Source organism: Takifugu rubripes, chromosome 17 (assembly GCF_901000725.2).
Source record: "Takifugu rubripes chromosome 17, fTakRub1.2, whole genome shotgun sequence".
Taxonomy (NCBI): Eukaryota; Metazoa; Chordata; class Actinopteri; order Tetraodontiformes; family Tetraodontidae; genus Takifugu; species Takifugu rubripes.
The window spans coordinates 13,235,599-13,251,951 of NC_042301.1; the positions used below are offsets into that span (position 1 = coordinate 13,235,599).

General features: G+C 44.6%; 2 protein-coding genes across 4 annotated transcripts in view; one reads left to right on the plus strand and one right to left on the minus strand.

Annotated features, from left to right (window-relative positions):
- Positions 1-682: 682 nt before the first annotated feature.
- On the minus strand, positions 683-1,989 carry lsm6 (LSM6 homolog, U6 small nuclear RNA and mRNA degradation associated). Its single transcript, XM_003972415.3, has 4 exons — positions 1,901-1,989; positions 1,368-1,481; positions 1,182-1,295; positions 683-865 (listed from the first exon to the last, which is right to left on the minus strand). Exons 2-4 carry the CDS (start codon positions 1,459-1,461, stop codon positions 831-833), a joined length of 243 nt encoding a protein of 80 aa, XP_003972464.1. The 5' UTR covers positions 1,462-1,481; positions 1,901-1,989; the 3' UTR covers positions 683-830.
- A 10,063-nt stretch (positions 1,990-12,052) lies between these two features.
- The window catches only part of znf827 (zinc finger protein 827), a 51,096-nt gene continuing 46,795 nt past the window's right edge, over positions 12,053-16,353 (plus strand). Inside the window, exon 1 of one of the 3 annotated variants that reach the window (XR_003891721.1) lies at positions 12,053-12,545. Coding sequence is in view for 2 of the 3 variants with exons in the window: in XM_029851522.1 (XP_029707382.1) it covers positions 12,503-12,545 (43 nt within the window). In the remaining variant the exon portion in view is untranslated. The remainder of the gene's footprint in view (positions 12,546-16,353) is intronic. The other 2 variants (XM_029851522.1, XM_029851521.1) reach the window with 2 other exon arrangements.

A 16,353-nucleotide genomic window follows, 5' to 3' on the forward strand; every position in this document is an offset into this window, starting at 1 on the left:
AGATACCATGGATATTGTATAAGGACAGGCTATATGAAGGTCTACGTGGAGGTCAAGTGCACTGGACTTTGCTTGTCAAACAATTGCACAAATTCAGTTGAGACCAAGTGCCCTGATCACTCCAGCAAATAAGATACTAATTAAAATGAAACAGTAACTAGTGAGCTTTGCAACAAGACAACGGTGGACTTCTGCATGCCGATAGCTCAGTAAAGTGTAGTCAGATCAGTGGACATACGCCTGGTTCTACTGTCCAATTAAAGCTAAATATACCGTATATATTTTTAGCAGTAACTTTGTTAGAGAAAGGCATTTTCAGCGGTGGCATAGCCCCTAAGATGCACAGACCACCCTACCAGGACAGCTTACTTCCTCTTACTGATTGCACCTTATCATATATGTTGCGCTCTGTGTGGATAATCAGAGTGTAAGCAGCCTTTCCTCCTCTGTGAGACTAATACAGGATTCTTTTTGCCCCGAGGTGTGGGTAAATATGTCCAGGTTGGTTTCTTGCTTCTTATCCATTGACTGACATTTCATGTGGTGCATCCAGCAACAAATGAATTTCTTATTTTTCTAACAGAATAACAAGTGGAAAACTGCATTAACCGTGCAAACAGACAAATCCAGTCATTTCTTTTAATGCTGTAAAATGTTAAAGAAACAGACATTGACTCAGACATGAATCAAAAACAGCCATTTATTTTATCCTGCTTTTACAAAAACAAATACTTAAGCTTTTTTTTTTTTTTTACAGAAATAATAAAGTGGGGTAGAAGAGCCCCCACTGGATCCAACACTGGAAAACAATGGAATAACAAAAAGCTTCACTACACTTTCCTCTTTTGTGTGCTGATGTACAGAACTGTGGGGAAAAGGGAGAAAACCAATAAGTGACAGCGAAGGTTTGATTTATGAATCATGAAAATGTTGTTGGTGTTTTAAGCCACTTGAGAAGCAACTGTTTGTGTTAAATCTGACTCTTAGTAACATAAAACTGGGTCAGAGATGCACTGAAATTCAAGTAATCACCAAAAATAATCAAGCTGGTCTGTTTCTGTTAGAAACGCAGCTAATTTTACCCAGATATTTTTCACGCTTGCTATTCAGAATAATCATATGGGCTCATTATATTTTATGTTTACTTGTAGCATAAATAATGCTTCCAACTGGTTTCTTACCATTGTTTCCTCTTAGAAAAGCATCTCCATACTTGTTCTTGAGCTGGCCATTTACATATTCTTCAGTTTGTTCGATAGCAATGTTCATGTAGCCATCCAAACAAGCCAGGACTCCTGTGGGAAAATGACAGGAGTCAATTTATGGTGACAAAAACCTCCACAAATATGTTCATGCAACCACATTACCTCTGTAATCGACGCCAGAGTTCAGCTTGACGACCACCGGTCTCCCAATGATCTGTTTCAAAAAGTCACTCGGGGTCTGCTTTCTTAAACTCATCGTGAGTAACTGTTTGGTATCTGAAGATTTAAGAAAAAGAATAAGTGAGAAACTCGCATGGTTGTGCCTAGCATTAGCCACATTAGCATCACCGGCGTGCTTGTCGCTAGGCGAGTTTTCTAAGCGTAGACATCAGCGAAAGCTCCTTTATAATACATCATGAATGAAAATGCATGAACCAATGATGAAATAACGATGTGCTAAAAATAACAGCATAATTACAAATGAAATAGATTCAACAACAAACGAGCTAAAGAGCTAACTAGTTGCTAACTATTGCGTGAATACGCTTCCACTGGCGCTTTCCTTAAAATATTGGCACCATTGTATACTTGGATTTAAATAAAAAACAGACATATGAGCTGAAGAATGCTTCTGGAAATCTGCGTGAAAACAAGCAGATTAATCTATATATACACGAATTATTGAATTTTCTCACCGGTTTTCAATGAGCCAAACAATTATCTGTGAGTTCCGCATAGACAGAGCTCTGACCAATCAGAGTATTGTATTCTACGGCGCCTGTGTGGGGACAAAAATGTCACCGCGCAATTCAGCAATACGTATAAATACAATCTATTAATACATTATATAAATGCTATATATACTATATATACCTCAAGCATCAGCCTCTTTGCTGCACGTGCACATTCATTACGTCCACATTAATGTGCAACAACAGCTTTAATGTGTTGTGTAATTTATTTCACATATCTTTCCAAGATCACATGTAGATAATGTCTGAGCATATTTCAGATCATTAGCTGGGTGATTTCAAATGATTGATGATATGATTTTTAAGCTTATTAAAAACTTAGTACATTCAGTATAAAGTACAAAAAAGACCTAAAGCAGCTGTTAACGCATAGATAGATAGATAGATAGATAGATAGATAGATAGATAGATAGATAGATAGATAGATAGATAGATGTTATTTTTATGATAAATAGAAATATATATATATATATTATATAGTATATATTCTGCTAATTACATTACCTTACATCACCTGGATTGAAGGCGAAACGTCTTTAAAAGAGAAGAAAAATAGTCCAGTTGATGCAGAAAACTACCTTGGATACATCACCTTAGTTTTTTCCCTATTCTTACTATTACCAGGTATTGTTGTGAAGAATAAGGCACGTCCACCGTCTGATAAAACTGTGGTTGGAGGGTGCATGACCCAAAAAGCTCAGCTTGGGAGGGACCGTATGAAAAAGGGAAAGATGGGATGAATTGGTGAGGTGAAAGATAGACAGGAGGCTAGAGGAAGTAAAGATGTGGCTGTTCGTGTTAAGAGAGAGGTTAAAAGAAAGAGTGAGCAGAGGAGAGAGCATGAGAGAGTGAGAGGTGGAATCATAAAGCACTTCTTGTGTGTCTAGACAGGTTGCTTGTTAGCAGGGCATGGCTAGCCCTGTGGAGGCTAGAGGTTAATTTGATATCTGCTGCTGTGTTAAACTAAGGTCAATACTACAAGTCCTTAAGTCATAAACAAGAGTAGTTAAGAGCCGTGTACACACCTAGGCACTGGTTAATGAATATTCAATGATTTTTCCCCCACCTCATCCCCTGTTCTCTTTGTTTGCTATGGGTGATTTTTTTTTTTTGGACAGAGGAAATAAGACAGCTAATTTTTTGTCCCTCAAAAACTGACCTGCGTGCTCTCATACTTATGTGTCCTTTGTTGTCACAGTAAAAGTCCTCTGTCCCTGAGAAAAACATGCCCATAATTAAATTTGCTGATACAACGAAGCCAATAATGTCATAATAATGTGATTTTATTCTTAGGTGTGTGGCCGTACAACCAAGAGGATGCCTTGGCTGGTATTTAATGAGGATTTTTAGAAAACTCGACATAAACAAAGTAGATATAACACTGGTTAAATTTGCAAATAATTGTGGCTATATTTATCGCAAGTTATTATGTGTCTTTTTTTGTAGAGAACTCATATATAAGGATGATTTAATATTATGTTCTTCTGCCCAAATCCATTAACTATTTGTTAGGCTTTAAACAAAGACCACAATAATAATTTACTGGTCACTCTGCACGAACGGACAGGCAGAATGCACAGCAATTCTGTCAATTTAGACACAAATCCTGTCTCCATCTCCAGACTCCTTGACCTCAAGGGGTGGGCTAGTGAAATAGAAAGATTATGGTGACGGGAGATGCTATTGTAGGTGGAAGATAGGGGAGTGCACCAGAAGAGACGGGGGCTTGAGGTGAGTGGGGCTGGGGAGGAGGGGAGCATCCCTCTTGTATACTAAAGCAATATGCAGGATAGAGGTGAAGGTAGGGGTCACATAGAGGATGAGGAGGTAGTCTAGACTGCATTGACCCTTCTGCAGCCAGGTTTTCTTTTCAGGTCATCCTTGATATGGAGAGAATAATGGAAAACTTTTTTCTTTTTAAAATGAAAAAAACTGGTCGTGCCAGTCCCCGCTTCCATGTAATCCCCTATCTGTGTGAAGGTAACAGCTCGAGAATGATGGGAAGTCTTTCTCCTGTCAAAAAAAAAGGAAGCATTGGTTGCCTGGCTTGAAGCCTGGATCTGGTGAATTTATCACAAACGCAGCTGCTTTAATGACTGACTTGTTTCCCTTTGTGATGTATTGAATGGCTTGCCAACAGAATCTGTTTAAACAACGTTATGTATTTGTCCATATTTCACAAAAATGAAACGATCTTTAAAATGTATTTTCTGGCCACATTTAAAAAAAAAATTGAATGCAGATGCTGATGAATAAAAATCAAACCTCATTATAGATACAGACTTGAATCTTAAAATGACGTACAATCATCCAAAATTAGGATTGTGTTGATCAAATTACTTTAAAAAGAAATATAAATGTTTACATCGTTCCTAAGTTCATAGATCGCCCATAAAAGTCTATCCTTCTCTGGTTTTTCTAGTTTTAGTGATACTTTTTGGGAAAGTATTGATTGGGACACATGTTAGCATACGAGCACATCAAACCAGTCATCCACAACCTCCCCATAAGAGTTCATAATATGTTTTAATGAGTGTGTAGAAGAACGAATGAAACGTATAACCAGTGCTTGGCGTTGTGCTCATTATTTCCTCGCCGTTGACACATCGCTCAACTTCCACCTAATGACTCAGCTGTGAGCGCCGACAGTTGACAGTGGTCGGCTGCCTGGGGACCCCATGCTGGGCGAAAGGGGTGGTAGGAGGCAGATGAGGTGGGATGTAATCACTCCCTGTAATTTACAGGAAATTCAGGCGGCTGCTCGTAGTGGAGATGAAAGCGCTTGTCTCCTTCTGCTCTCTGAGCTCAGCTACTCTCAAAACCCTTAAAAAAGGCTCAGGGAAGCTATTCCGCTCGCTCGGCGTCCCCCTGGGGTTAGTCCTGGGACCATCTCAAACCAGCTACCGCCCTGGAGCCATGTTCTTTCCCCAAGGAGTGGTAGAACAGACAGACAGTCAGACTGCCCATTCGAGGGTCCAGGCACAGCTAGCCAACGCACAAGTCTCCTGAGACTTGTTTTAGTGGGAAAGGAGCCTCGCGACGCTTATAGGGCTCTGTGCACTGTATATCTGACTGTATTCTGGTCTGTCTGTGTGACACCTTCCTTCCCCGGTCATTTCTTTCTTTTTTTCCCTCCATCTGAGGCAAGGAGAGGGCGTATTTTTAAAGCTCCGCATTTTGCAGCCCCTGTCACATTTACGAAGAACAAAGAGCATTGTGCAGCACCCTTAAAATAAACAGCTTTCAGCAAAATGACAGGCTCGTGTGGACAATGGCGCCTCAAAGCGCAACGTTAATTTTTTTTTTTTCCCTTACAAAATGGTACGCGCGCTAAGTAATAATTACAGTTTGTTAACCTCAACTCGCGTTATTGTATCAGCTGTCAAAATGACAGTCAATTTCGCAGGAAAACGTGGCTGCAGCCATGGGCAGATCACCCAGTTTGATCGCTTTGTCACACCGCACTATCCTCGCAAGTTGTCACAGAGGCACAGTAGTGGTTTTGCTTGATGGATGGCGAATGGTGCTTATACAAGGAGCCACTCCAGTGTGCCCATAAATATGCATCGTGACATTTGGAACAAAGCCGCTCGTCCTCTCCTTCCTGATGAGCTCTGCCTGCATAGTATAACATATTTCAATACTGTCACACCTTGTGTTTCATAGCCAATCTCTCTGTTCATCAACTTGGCAGATAACCTCTAGATGTTGACAGATGATATAGGGGGTGGCATTAAAGCTTTATTGTATGCAAAACCCGAGAGATGAGTTTTCCAGCAGGGATGCTTGTTCTGGTAGTTCATAATTAATACTTAAGGGCTCATGATGTGCACGCCACATGCTTTGGTTTTGACTGTTTTTGCTCTCCGTGTGGTGAAAATAGTCGATGGTATTTCTCTTTTCTGCGCATCAACAGGTCAGAGGTGAGGAGTTGTTCTCACATTCACAGACCACAGACTGCAGTCTGTTGGGGAAAAGTGTAAAAGAATGCTGCCTGTTTTCACTGTAGCATAACTGCCTGCTTTCACCAAACACCTCATTGCTTTAGAAAAGAATAAATACCTAAGACAGCCAGGAGCAGTTCCTTTCAAATCCCACACATGCATCTCTCTCTCTCTCTCTCTCTCTCCCTCTCTGTCATTTGACCAGCGCTGCTTCCTGCCACTGAGGACCTGTGACTCAACAGACAGAACACAGCACCGTTCTCTCTCCCACCCTCTTGAATATTCATAGAAAGAAGAGGACTGGAGCTCAGACCAATCCATCTTGTGCTCATCCGCGTTTATATAAAATATGGAAGCGTCTGGGCGCGTGCGCTGGGGAGCGAGGTTACAAGCGGTAGTAGATATTTAAAAGGGTGCTGTGAGCGAGGGGGTGCGGGGGCTGTTTTACACTAATTTCTTTATCCCTTTCACAGGAGTGCTATGTTACAAGAGAATTCCTGAGGCGAGCCAATGGCCCGATAAATCTGCCGGAGCCTCTCTCTCAATTTGTCTCCACGGAATGTCAGCTGGCAAGCGCCCAGACACTGAGAACCTCTTTTCACAATGCGCCAATCTAACAGACGAGATCCCGTGTTGGAGTTACCGTACTGGGACTGGCATGGATAAATCGCCACGTGCCTTATCCACGTCCCTTCCCGTCCCTCCAGCGGCCTCCCAAGGCCGCCCTCCCCACTGCCCCGGTGGTTAACCTGTGCGGCTAAGTGGGTGACATTGGCGAAATGCAGGTGTCACCGTGGAGGAACCCGCGATATGACACACGCCGCGTCTGCCAATCTCACTCCATAAGAGCAACGGCATGAACAGGAATGGTCTTGTTTGGTGTTGTTCGTCACTGTGTGGCGCAGTCTCCCACATAGCTCGGTCCAGGTGGTGGAATGGCAGAGTGGGAGAACAGACCATGTTTGTGTGAAGACGCAACAACTCTCTCTCCTCCTGTCTTCTCTTCCTCCCTTTGCAGCTCCTCTGTTTTCATGCTAGCCGCTATAGCACTTGAGGACTAAAGGTTAGGGGTTAGCAAACAAAGATGTCTTCCCAACCTGCACGATGAATGAGTCACGCTTGTGTTCGAGGTAGTATATGTAGAAAAGTTGCAATATTGTCGATGGACGAAGGGTAAGTGAGCACAGCTGATGAACCCAACTTGAAAACCTTTGGGTTGTAGGATGATGTAGCGCACAGTGCTGCTGCCACAGAGCCATCCATCCATTTAACTCAAGCATATTACATTTTATAGCAGGGTATTTTCTGACAGTGCGTACACAACGGTTTTAACCTGGAATTAGGTTTATGTTTACCATCCATCTTCTGCTAACCACCGCCTCTGGTAATTTCTTAAACAAAGAATCATTTTAATGTGGCTTTCCACACAAAACTGCCCGCAACAAGGCTTGAAAAAATGTTGAAGGATGAGGGTGACAAAACAACAAATGGAGCCCGCCCTCCTATTCGAAGTGAAATTTCAACACAGCCAAACATGTGAGCGCATTGAAGGGGCTCATGTTACTGCTTGACAGTTGGCATGGCTGTAAAAAAATGCATGTGCCAAGAGGCGCTTGCCAATGCTCAGCATGGCCGGTTTTAATATTTTAATGTGTTTCATTGCAACAGCGTGCGCCAGATAGCCTTTCTGACGTCCAGACAATAGTCTGCAAATGAACAAGATTACATGACAAGCCCTGAACGACAGAGCTACCCACTGCTGCTTACCCCAGCCACTTATCTGATGGTAGCCTAGCAACAGATCCCTGACCTGGCTCTGACCTCCACCCGATAAGGTCAGCACCTGAAGGCTCTCCCATTGGAGCGCTGGCGGAGGGAGAGGCGGAGCTTGGGGATGGAGGGAGACAAAGGACTCTGCAGTGCAAGGGCAGACTCCTCTGCATAGAGTTCCCTGCTCCCTGCTGACAAAACATGTTCCTACAAAAGCATGCCAGACCTCTTTACTGGTTACAGTATACCTGTGTGCATGTGTGTGTGTGAGACAGAGAAAGAGAAAGAGAGAGAGAAAAAATCAGGGGCAAGCCAATCAAAAAAAAGAAACCTTTGCCGGGAGTGTATTCCCCATAGCAACTTGTCAGAGCTGTACCTTATTTTACAGTGGGTCACTTATGTATCATCATCAATTAAAAAGCGTCATTGCTCATTGAAAGATTAAAAGATTCTGGTAACAAACAGAAGGTAGACGTTTGCTAGGATGCACAGCATATGATATTAATACAGCCAAGCAGCCCACCCTCTTGGATGCACCGACATCTCTGCCATTTATGTGCACGCACGCGTTCCTCATTTTTGTTTATAGATGCTAATTTTGTGATTTGGAAGCTAATCCAAACTCTGACAGGCCATTATCCTATTAGACCGTGGCAATAAAAATCAAGCTGCAGGCCAGAAGGACGACACAGTCATCAGGACACCCCATTACAATGAGAGGTGATGGGATCTACCGACGCACACTCACGCGTGCAGCAGTGCAAAAACAAACGTGCAAATCGTGCACAGATATACGCGAAACTGATGTAGTAATCTGGCTGAACACATAATGTTAAACTGCTCCTGCATTTGTTATCACTGGCCTTTTGTAAAATAAATTCAGAGATACTGTAAAGAGAAATGATAGTCAAGCAGCCAAGGTCAGAGGGGTGGATAGATGAAGAGCTAACACTTTTTGTAATTATTTTCGCCTCGCTCGGCCTCCGGTATTAAGGGAAAAAAATGATTTAGAAGCAGGCGGCTGACAGCACTCCTGTTCTAATGTTTTGTGACTTTCTGTAATAAATATAGTGGATGCCTGAAATGATGAAAGAACACACTGTTACAACCGCTCTTGCGAGAGGTGTGTCACTGCTCAGCTCGCTGATTCCTTTTAGCACTGAGAGAAGACTCTGTTTTTATCCCCTGTTTTTCATGTGAAGATGTGAAGGAGCTGGCAAAACCGGCCCGATCATTCAGCCCGTCCGCCTTGGCACTGCTAAAATAACTCATTCAAAAGACTTTCACTTCCCACCAGTGCCTTTTTGCAAGACCTCTGGCCCAGTTCACCCAGGGCAACCTAGGCTCCTCCTCTCGTGTGTGCGTCCTCCTACTGCAGGGAAACTGTTGAAGGTTAAAGGGCAGGAAGTTGGCCACCTGCCTCTGTTGCGCTAGTAAAAGTATAGAACAGAGAGGGGAAATGTGGTAGCGCGGCAGTGAAGCAGGGCAGAGAGGGAGAAATAGCAGCAGGGAAATGCACCATGTGCCGACAGGCTCGTTCGCTAATGGGTGGCATCCTCTGTAAATAAATAACAAAAAAAACACCATTTATTTGGTGTTTTAGTGCTCTTTGCTTTCTGCAATTAATAGAGCAGACTTTGGAATTCCAGCACACCCCTGAATAACTATCATACCCTGAACTTTCCAGCGGTATTTACTAGGTGACAACCCTTCCTGCTCTCTTCATAAACGTGCCATCGGAGGGCAAGAGCATAGAAGGCCAGAGGGCAAAAAGGGAGTGAACCACCTGCTTCTGTCACACTGTCAGGATGAAGGAGGACGAGTGCAAACAGGGTGAAGACCGCAGACGCGCAGGGGTTGGGTTAGCGTTACCGTGTAGGATGGGGACAGGTGGCATGCCGGACAGCACTGGCACCAGCCACGCTAGGATTTATCACTCAGCGGCAGTCACGGCTGGGCAGGGGACAGATGTTTCTGTTTACCTCAGGGCAACATCTGACTGGCCAAGCCTAGCGTTAGCCCCAACAGCCTTGCCCACGTGGCCTCTGAGGCTACATGAGAGGGAGGGACTGGGAGAAGTTGGATTTGCCTCCAGGAGATACAAGTTTGAGCTGATTTCTCTCCATTCTGCTTCAAGAAACACCTGAAAGTCGTTTAGCTGTTGCAGCGCTGCAGGGAACCGTTTTAATTATTAGCAATAATGCCCACTGACAATAAGTGTAATGAGCAGAAAACCTGCAATAGACTGTATTGCAAAATAAGTCTAAATCTTCCCTTGATTTAATTTATTTTTAAGAAAACAATGTTTAAATCCACAGTGAGAAATCTTGGCCTTTAAGGCTCTCTTCAATAGCAGAGGCAGTATTATTGGTTACTGTTTGTTTTAAGTAATACTGGCTGAAATAATTATGCATTTTAATTCTTAAAAAATCCTGTAAATGATGCCTTCAGGGCCTAACGCGGCAGCGCATGTTTACATTGTGTGTTCCAGCTGGGAAATTTGAGAGCGTCACTGGTAACAGAACTGCTGTGACACTCGTCCCTGGAGTGACGATAAGGTGACCTTTAGGTTCAACCCTGAGTGAGGTCATGTCACGGTTGCCATGGCTACTATCTGTAGGCTGCCGCTGTTGCCAGCATTACCTCAGCTGCCTGGCATTGTTGGGGTCAGAGAACAGGCTGTGACCTCCCCGCGGTGATACGCTCAACTGGGAACAAAAACACCGTCAGGACAGCTCAAAAACACGTATTTCCTTCAGAATTAAACCGCTTACGCGACGAGATTGGAACCAAACGATGAATTCCTTTTGGATTTTGCACGACTTTGTCTGCCGAGTGAAAGTGTTTGCATCAATAATTCGGACAGACGCTAATTATAGAAACCGCAAAAAGTTAAAATGTTAGAAGTTTGAGCTTAAAATTGCACACAAAACTTTGTATACTGTATAGAATCTGAAAGCTTGAAGAGGTTTTTACCCCCGAGGTAGTTTGAGAAATCGTCTAGAGGTCCTGCCATATGCAGATTTTGTGCTGTCTGCAAAAATATCCACAATGTGAGAAAAATGCAGGAACTAGAAAGATTTTTTCCCTGTATCAGCTCTTTGGCCATTCACCTGCAGATGGACGTGGACGCAGTCTGTCCACTTGAGAAACGGCTGCCAAACCCGGTAAGCTTATTAAAAAAATACACTGTAATCTATCATATTCAGCATTGCGACACAACACTGTGCTCTCCACAATTGGAAAACATAATGGGATGTCTTAATCATTTCATGCAGCAGATACAACAATATATAACTATCATCTATTTGTGGACCATGTTTGTCCACTCTCCTCCTGATAGGCCACATTTAATCATGTTGTTCTGTTTCCTAATTAGCAGAAATGCAAAGTGTCTTTGTCACCTGTGGACAGCCAAGAGGGCTAATTTGGGCTTTTCACTAATTGCCACGGTAACGAGCCTCCTGCGCCTCCACCGGGGGGGTGGGTGGGTGGGAATGCATGGCAGGAGGAGAACTGGAGGAAGGAGGGATGGAAGGATGAAGACACAGCTCTCCTCACACACGGCTGAGGTGTGAAAGAACGCGGCAGGCCAACAGAACGCAGCCTGGAGGAGTCCAACAGCGGGGAGTGGGGGGACAGCCTGCGCTGTGAAAGAGCCCCAACACCCAGCTGAGAGGGGGGAGGATTCAGCTCCGGCCAGCTCAACTTTGATGGGGAGATGACTGTATTAAGTTAGGTAATTGCTGGACCTTTTCCTGACACTGACACCTGTTATCCCCCCCAACCTGGCTGAAAGGCTCCCGCGCACCAGACCCCCTTGTTTCGGCTATTCTTTTAATAGACAGTTTTTGTTTGAAATGAAACATGTTCACATGTATGGGGGACATTTGATGGCCGGTGATCCCAAAATACATTTGACTGTGCAGCGAAACCTGTCAATTTTATGAGTTTTTAATTACTTATTGGGTTATTGTTATAATACTGATAACAAATCAATCTTTTTGCAACGCAGGACATGTAATAAAAACGTCCAAATCGTCACCAGCTAGCAGGCAGAGTCAATTTAATTCGGAAATTGGCATCATTTTGTGACCACAAACACGTGACCACTCCATGCCAGGTGAGCGTCTCGAGGTGCGTCTGCTCTGGAATCATGGGCGTCTCGCGGCCGAGCCCTCCTCACAAATGTTCGCCGTCTTTCACTTTTTATTGCTTTCGGAGGAAATTAAACAGATTCCCTAATCGTAATCCGAGTCCATCAGCGCGATCTCTCTGCTAAATTAAACCTCCCCTGCCCCCCCCCCTCCACCACCAACCCCCTCCCTCCACCTCCGCGCACATTTTCTTTTCAGTAATACACCCTGAAAGCTTTGGGGGCACCTTGTCCGTACGCTGCTCTCGGGGGCGAGCTCCTCGGATGCGAGCGCGTGTCGGTAGTGTGCGCGTGAGAGCTCGCGCGCGCGCGCGTGAGAGAGAGAGAGCGTGTGAATGTGTGTGTGAGAGCGAGCGAGCGAGCGTGTGTGTGTGCGTGCGTGTGTGCGCGCGCGCCTGCTCTGCTGTTGCTGCCCTTTGATCCCTGCATTAGTGTTAGTTAGGGGCTCGGAGACACACTTGCACCGAGAGCAGCCATAGTCAAGACGCGGCAACAACAACAGCGGCGCCTCCTCCGCCTGTGTTCCCTTTCCCCGACAATACACTTTAAAAACCGAGCAAAGCCAGGTGCACGACCGAGTCCCTGCCATCACTGGCGCCTCCGGTCTCAATGGGAAAAACCTTTTTTCTTCTTATCCCCAAACAAGGACGAGAATGTGATTAAAAACGGGGGAAAATGCCAAGGAGGAAGCAGGAGCAACCCAAGCGCCTGCCTTCACGTAAGTCCTTCGCTCGATTTGCTCGATTTTAACGGCTCCCCGTGTGTTTTGCGCAGTAGTTTAGGGTTAAAGAGGTGAAAGAGACAAAAGACTCGGCGTAGGTTATTTCTCCCTTTTTAGGTCCGAGCGAGGCAGCCATGTTGTAGGCGATGGGTAACGTTAGCCAGGCATTGAGTGGATAAATGATACGTGGCTTTATTAAGAGTAGAATCGATAGAGGTCCGTTGCCGCTAAAGGTTGCGGTCAGTCGGCATATGTGTCGGTTGTGTGTCACGGACGGACGGCGGAGCGTTTTTCGGTACTGTGCTCGCCGCTGCTAGGTGGTTTTTCGGGTAGAAAAGGGGAGGAACTGAGAGTCTGGTCGCAATAAAATGAAGGGTCAGTCGGATCAGACGAGCCAGGGTCTGGCTACCCCCACACTCCGGCGTTCCTAGTTAGCAATCGCGCTATCCAAGCAACGCTCGGTAAACTTCATTTCCTCCGCAATAAACGTCCAACTTTAGCCTCATAGTTTGGCTTCCGATTTGCGGAACTGAATAGCTTTGGCGCCCTGCAAGCCTCGACTTCAGAAAGTGAGAAAAGGTTTAATCCCCCCCACCTAAAACCATTCTGTGTTTAAAAAAAACAACAACCAAAACCCCCCCCAAAAACCAACATCCTTTTCTACCCCTCCCAGTCTGCATGAAGGCGATGTCAGAGCCATGGTCGGTCACCTGAAGTTCAGGGTTTTCCCCCCCTTCGCTTTGCAGCCATTCATTGCAGACAGACTACGATCAATAAACGTGGTCGGAAGAGGGAAACGACCGTTGTGCTCCGCCACGGTGGCTGAAACGGAGGCGACACGGAGACAGAAGCCCGTCGTGCCCCCCGTGGGTGTGATGGAAGCGGGGGCCCGGTTTACTTTTGCACATATGACCCACGGTATCTTGGATGTTGGTATTGTGCCTTTATCGGGCCAAATAATGAAAAAGGCTGCAGTGGCGCCCCCCGGCCACTAGAGGATGGCTCAGATGGCAGCGAAGCGGTGACAACCATCATTAAAGGAGTCGTCCGAGGGTGACATCTTTTGCACTTGAAGCTCACTGCGTAAGCAGACGGCCCCATTTAGGCATTGGAATGCAAACACTGTGCACACCCGAAAGGCTCATGACACTGTCTTCATCATTTATTAAATGTCAGACTGTTCCAGCTGTTGTGTGCAACCAGCCACGACCCAAAGTTGTCTTTTTTTTTAACGTTCACCAGTGGATCAGGTTAGAGTCCGTTGTGTAGATCAGTGATTCCTTTAACATGATGCTATAGTTTTACCAGCGGTCTGCACAATTGAACTGCTCAGTTATTTGACCTATGGTTGAACTTGGGGAAATTGCAGTTGTTTGTCTGAGTGAGCGTGTGAGAGATAGTGCATGTTGTACAAAGAGCGTGTCACGCACATGCTGGACTGCGCACTGAACCAGGGTTCTGATTGATAGCTGAAGGTGAGAGCCTTTAGGCTTTTACCCATTTTGTTGCATAGCAGGCGCTGATTTTAGGTGCACGAGACACAAGCATCTACTTTTTGTGAGGTCTAAAATCGTGCAGACAAAGGAACCATAAAAGAAATTAGGCGGCTGTTTTGCCTGCTTTTTCTGATTTTTAAGGACGCGCTCCTGTGTTTGCGCGCTCGTCCGTGATGAGATTAAGAGTATGCGGTGTGGGAGCGTCTTGGCTGGTTGGAATGACTCATTGTGTATGGCTTTGAAATGCCAGTCACCTTATTAGCAGGGACATGTGCATATTATTAGGTTATGTGTGCTCTTTTTGCCCAATAAGTAGTCAAAAAACATAACCAGTTGCAATCGATTTTATGACCTGTGATTTGATTTTATGGCTTATCAGCTTTTCAGACAAGAGAAATATTCCACCACATAATGCCGGATAGATTTTTAAAGCGCTGCGTTGATGGAAAACAAGTGGAGGTTGCAGGTGAAATGAAATATATTCATAACACTGTTTGCAGATTTAATTTCATTATCATCAAATGCAAATAACACCATGTAGTTTGTCTTTTAAAGTTTTCTTTAAAAAAAAAAAGCACTATTGTGGCAAACGAATGCTCCATATGGCCCAATTTACTGTAAACAACCTTTTGTTGTGATGCTTTGCGTGCTTATAATCGCGATCAGCTAAGCTACCCGACCAACACGCGTCCGGCTTCTTGTAATCCCGCGTAGGCACAGTATGGAAACGCTGTTGTGTTACAGGAGAGTCTTTTTTTTTTTTCTTCTCTGATTCAGGAGTTGTTTCCCTTTTCAGTCAACAAACTGTCACAGAAAAGTATGAATTTGTCAGGAGCTTTTTTGTGCTTTGTTTTGGATCTTCCCACTCCAGAATTGAAGTGTCACCCCCGTGCCATCCGCTGTCAGTCTGTGTGTTTTCATTATTCAGGCAACAACACCCTAGTGGTGTGCCAGCCAACCCACAGAATAAAAAGCCCCAAATCTCTTCATCGGTGGCGGAGAAGGCCAGGCTAATACGGCGGCTTCACAAGCTTGAGGTGCTTTATTTAAGCTCGAGCCCAAATGTATGTTTTGCGTGCGCTCTCCTACCTTCCGCGGCGCCGGTTGTGAAAGGAAACTATTCTTTAAGCGTGCATGCTCGACACACACGCATGCAAAAGTGAACAATTGGCATGTGTTTAGATCTGTGTGTCTCTGTGGGTACGTAAGCCTGTAATAGAGGTCACTGTACAGTATGGCTCCTTCACTTTGACAAGTAAACACGACCTTTGGCGTCACAATGAAAACTGCCACTCTTCCTGACCTCCTGCCATTGTTGCTTGTGTAATTTGGCAACCTTGTTAGACACTCCTAGGTTATACTCTCTGGAGGTCGCATTTTGTGTAGGCTACCATTTAAAATTTCATGTATTTGGCTTGGCGAAAAGACTGAAGTGGAAGCGGTCACCCAAACTATTTCCAATCGCCTTTTAAGTCAGGATGACAGTAAAATACTGACACCTAATAGGATTATACAGCCGTGGGTTTATTGGGAGGAATGTTTGTCATCTCCTTCTGTGGTCATTTACATAGAAAAAAGCAAGATTTTAAACATTTCTGTCCAGGTTTGTGTTTCTTTTAATATCAACCAATAGCTGGGAGGCTGGGAGGCTCTCTACCTTACAGTAATGGTGGGTCACTGGCTCCCTTCCACTGGCTATGATTATAATGACCTTGGTGGGGCCGGGGCTTAAAAACATTGGTTTAAGAGGAAATAAAGGGAAAAGAAAATGAGAGGTTTCCATTTCGCAGCATCACATTTGGGGGTGGGTTGTGCCAAGACTCCCCCCCCACACACACACGCACACACACGCTCTACCTGGGCAATTGGGTTTATTCGTTTATAAGTGGATATTCATTAACAGGTTTGAACTTTCAGATGAAAGGTAGCAAAAGATTTGAGAGACTCCATCATTGGGTGATCAATCTGTTGATTATGGACAGTCAAAGTCTTGACAAAAGCTAACAGTTGGCCAAATATCAGCTTTTTGGAAGGTTCTCTTCCTCAACCATCTTCTCACTAACTCCAGAGACAGTAGAGATCAATACTTTATTCAGAAAGGAAAATTTGCTGTCGATTTGAGTACTTCTGGTAGTACAATAATATCAGGTGTTGCCCATTTTAAAACCAAGTACTTGCAGAGAGATTAAAAAAAAAAGATCAAGGCTTCATTTTTTTTCAGGCAGCGTCTCCGGTTGACGGAGCCCTCATTTGCTTCTTTTGCAGAAAGAGTGTGGAATAAAAACAGAAAACACCGGGAGAGGGAAACG

Coding starts and splice junctions, on each gene's coding strand:
- lsm6 (XM_003972415.3), bottom strand. CDS start 1,461: ATGAGTTTAAGAAAGCAGACCCCGAGTGACTTTTTGAAACAGATCATT. Junction 1,296..1,367: donor CTCTGGCGTCGATTACAGAG/GTAATGTGGTTG, acceptor ATTTTCCCACAG/GAGTCCTGGCTTGTTTGGAT. Junction 866..1,181: donor TTTTCTAAGAGGAAACAATG/GTAAGAAACCAG, acceptor TTTTCCCCACAG/TTCTGTACATCAGCACACAA.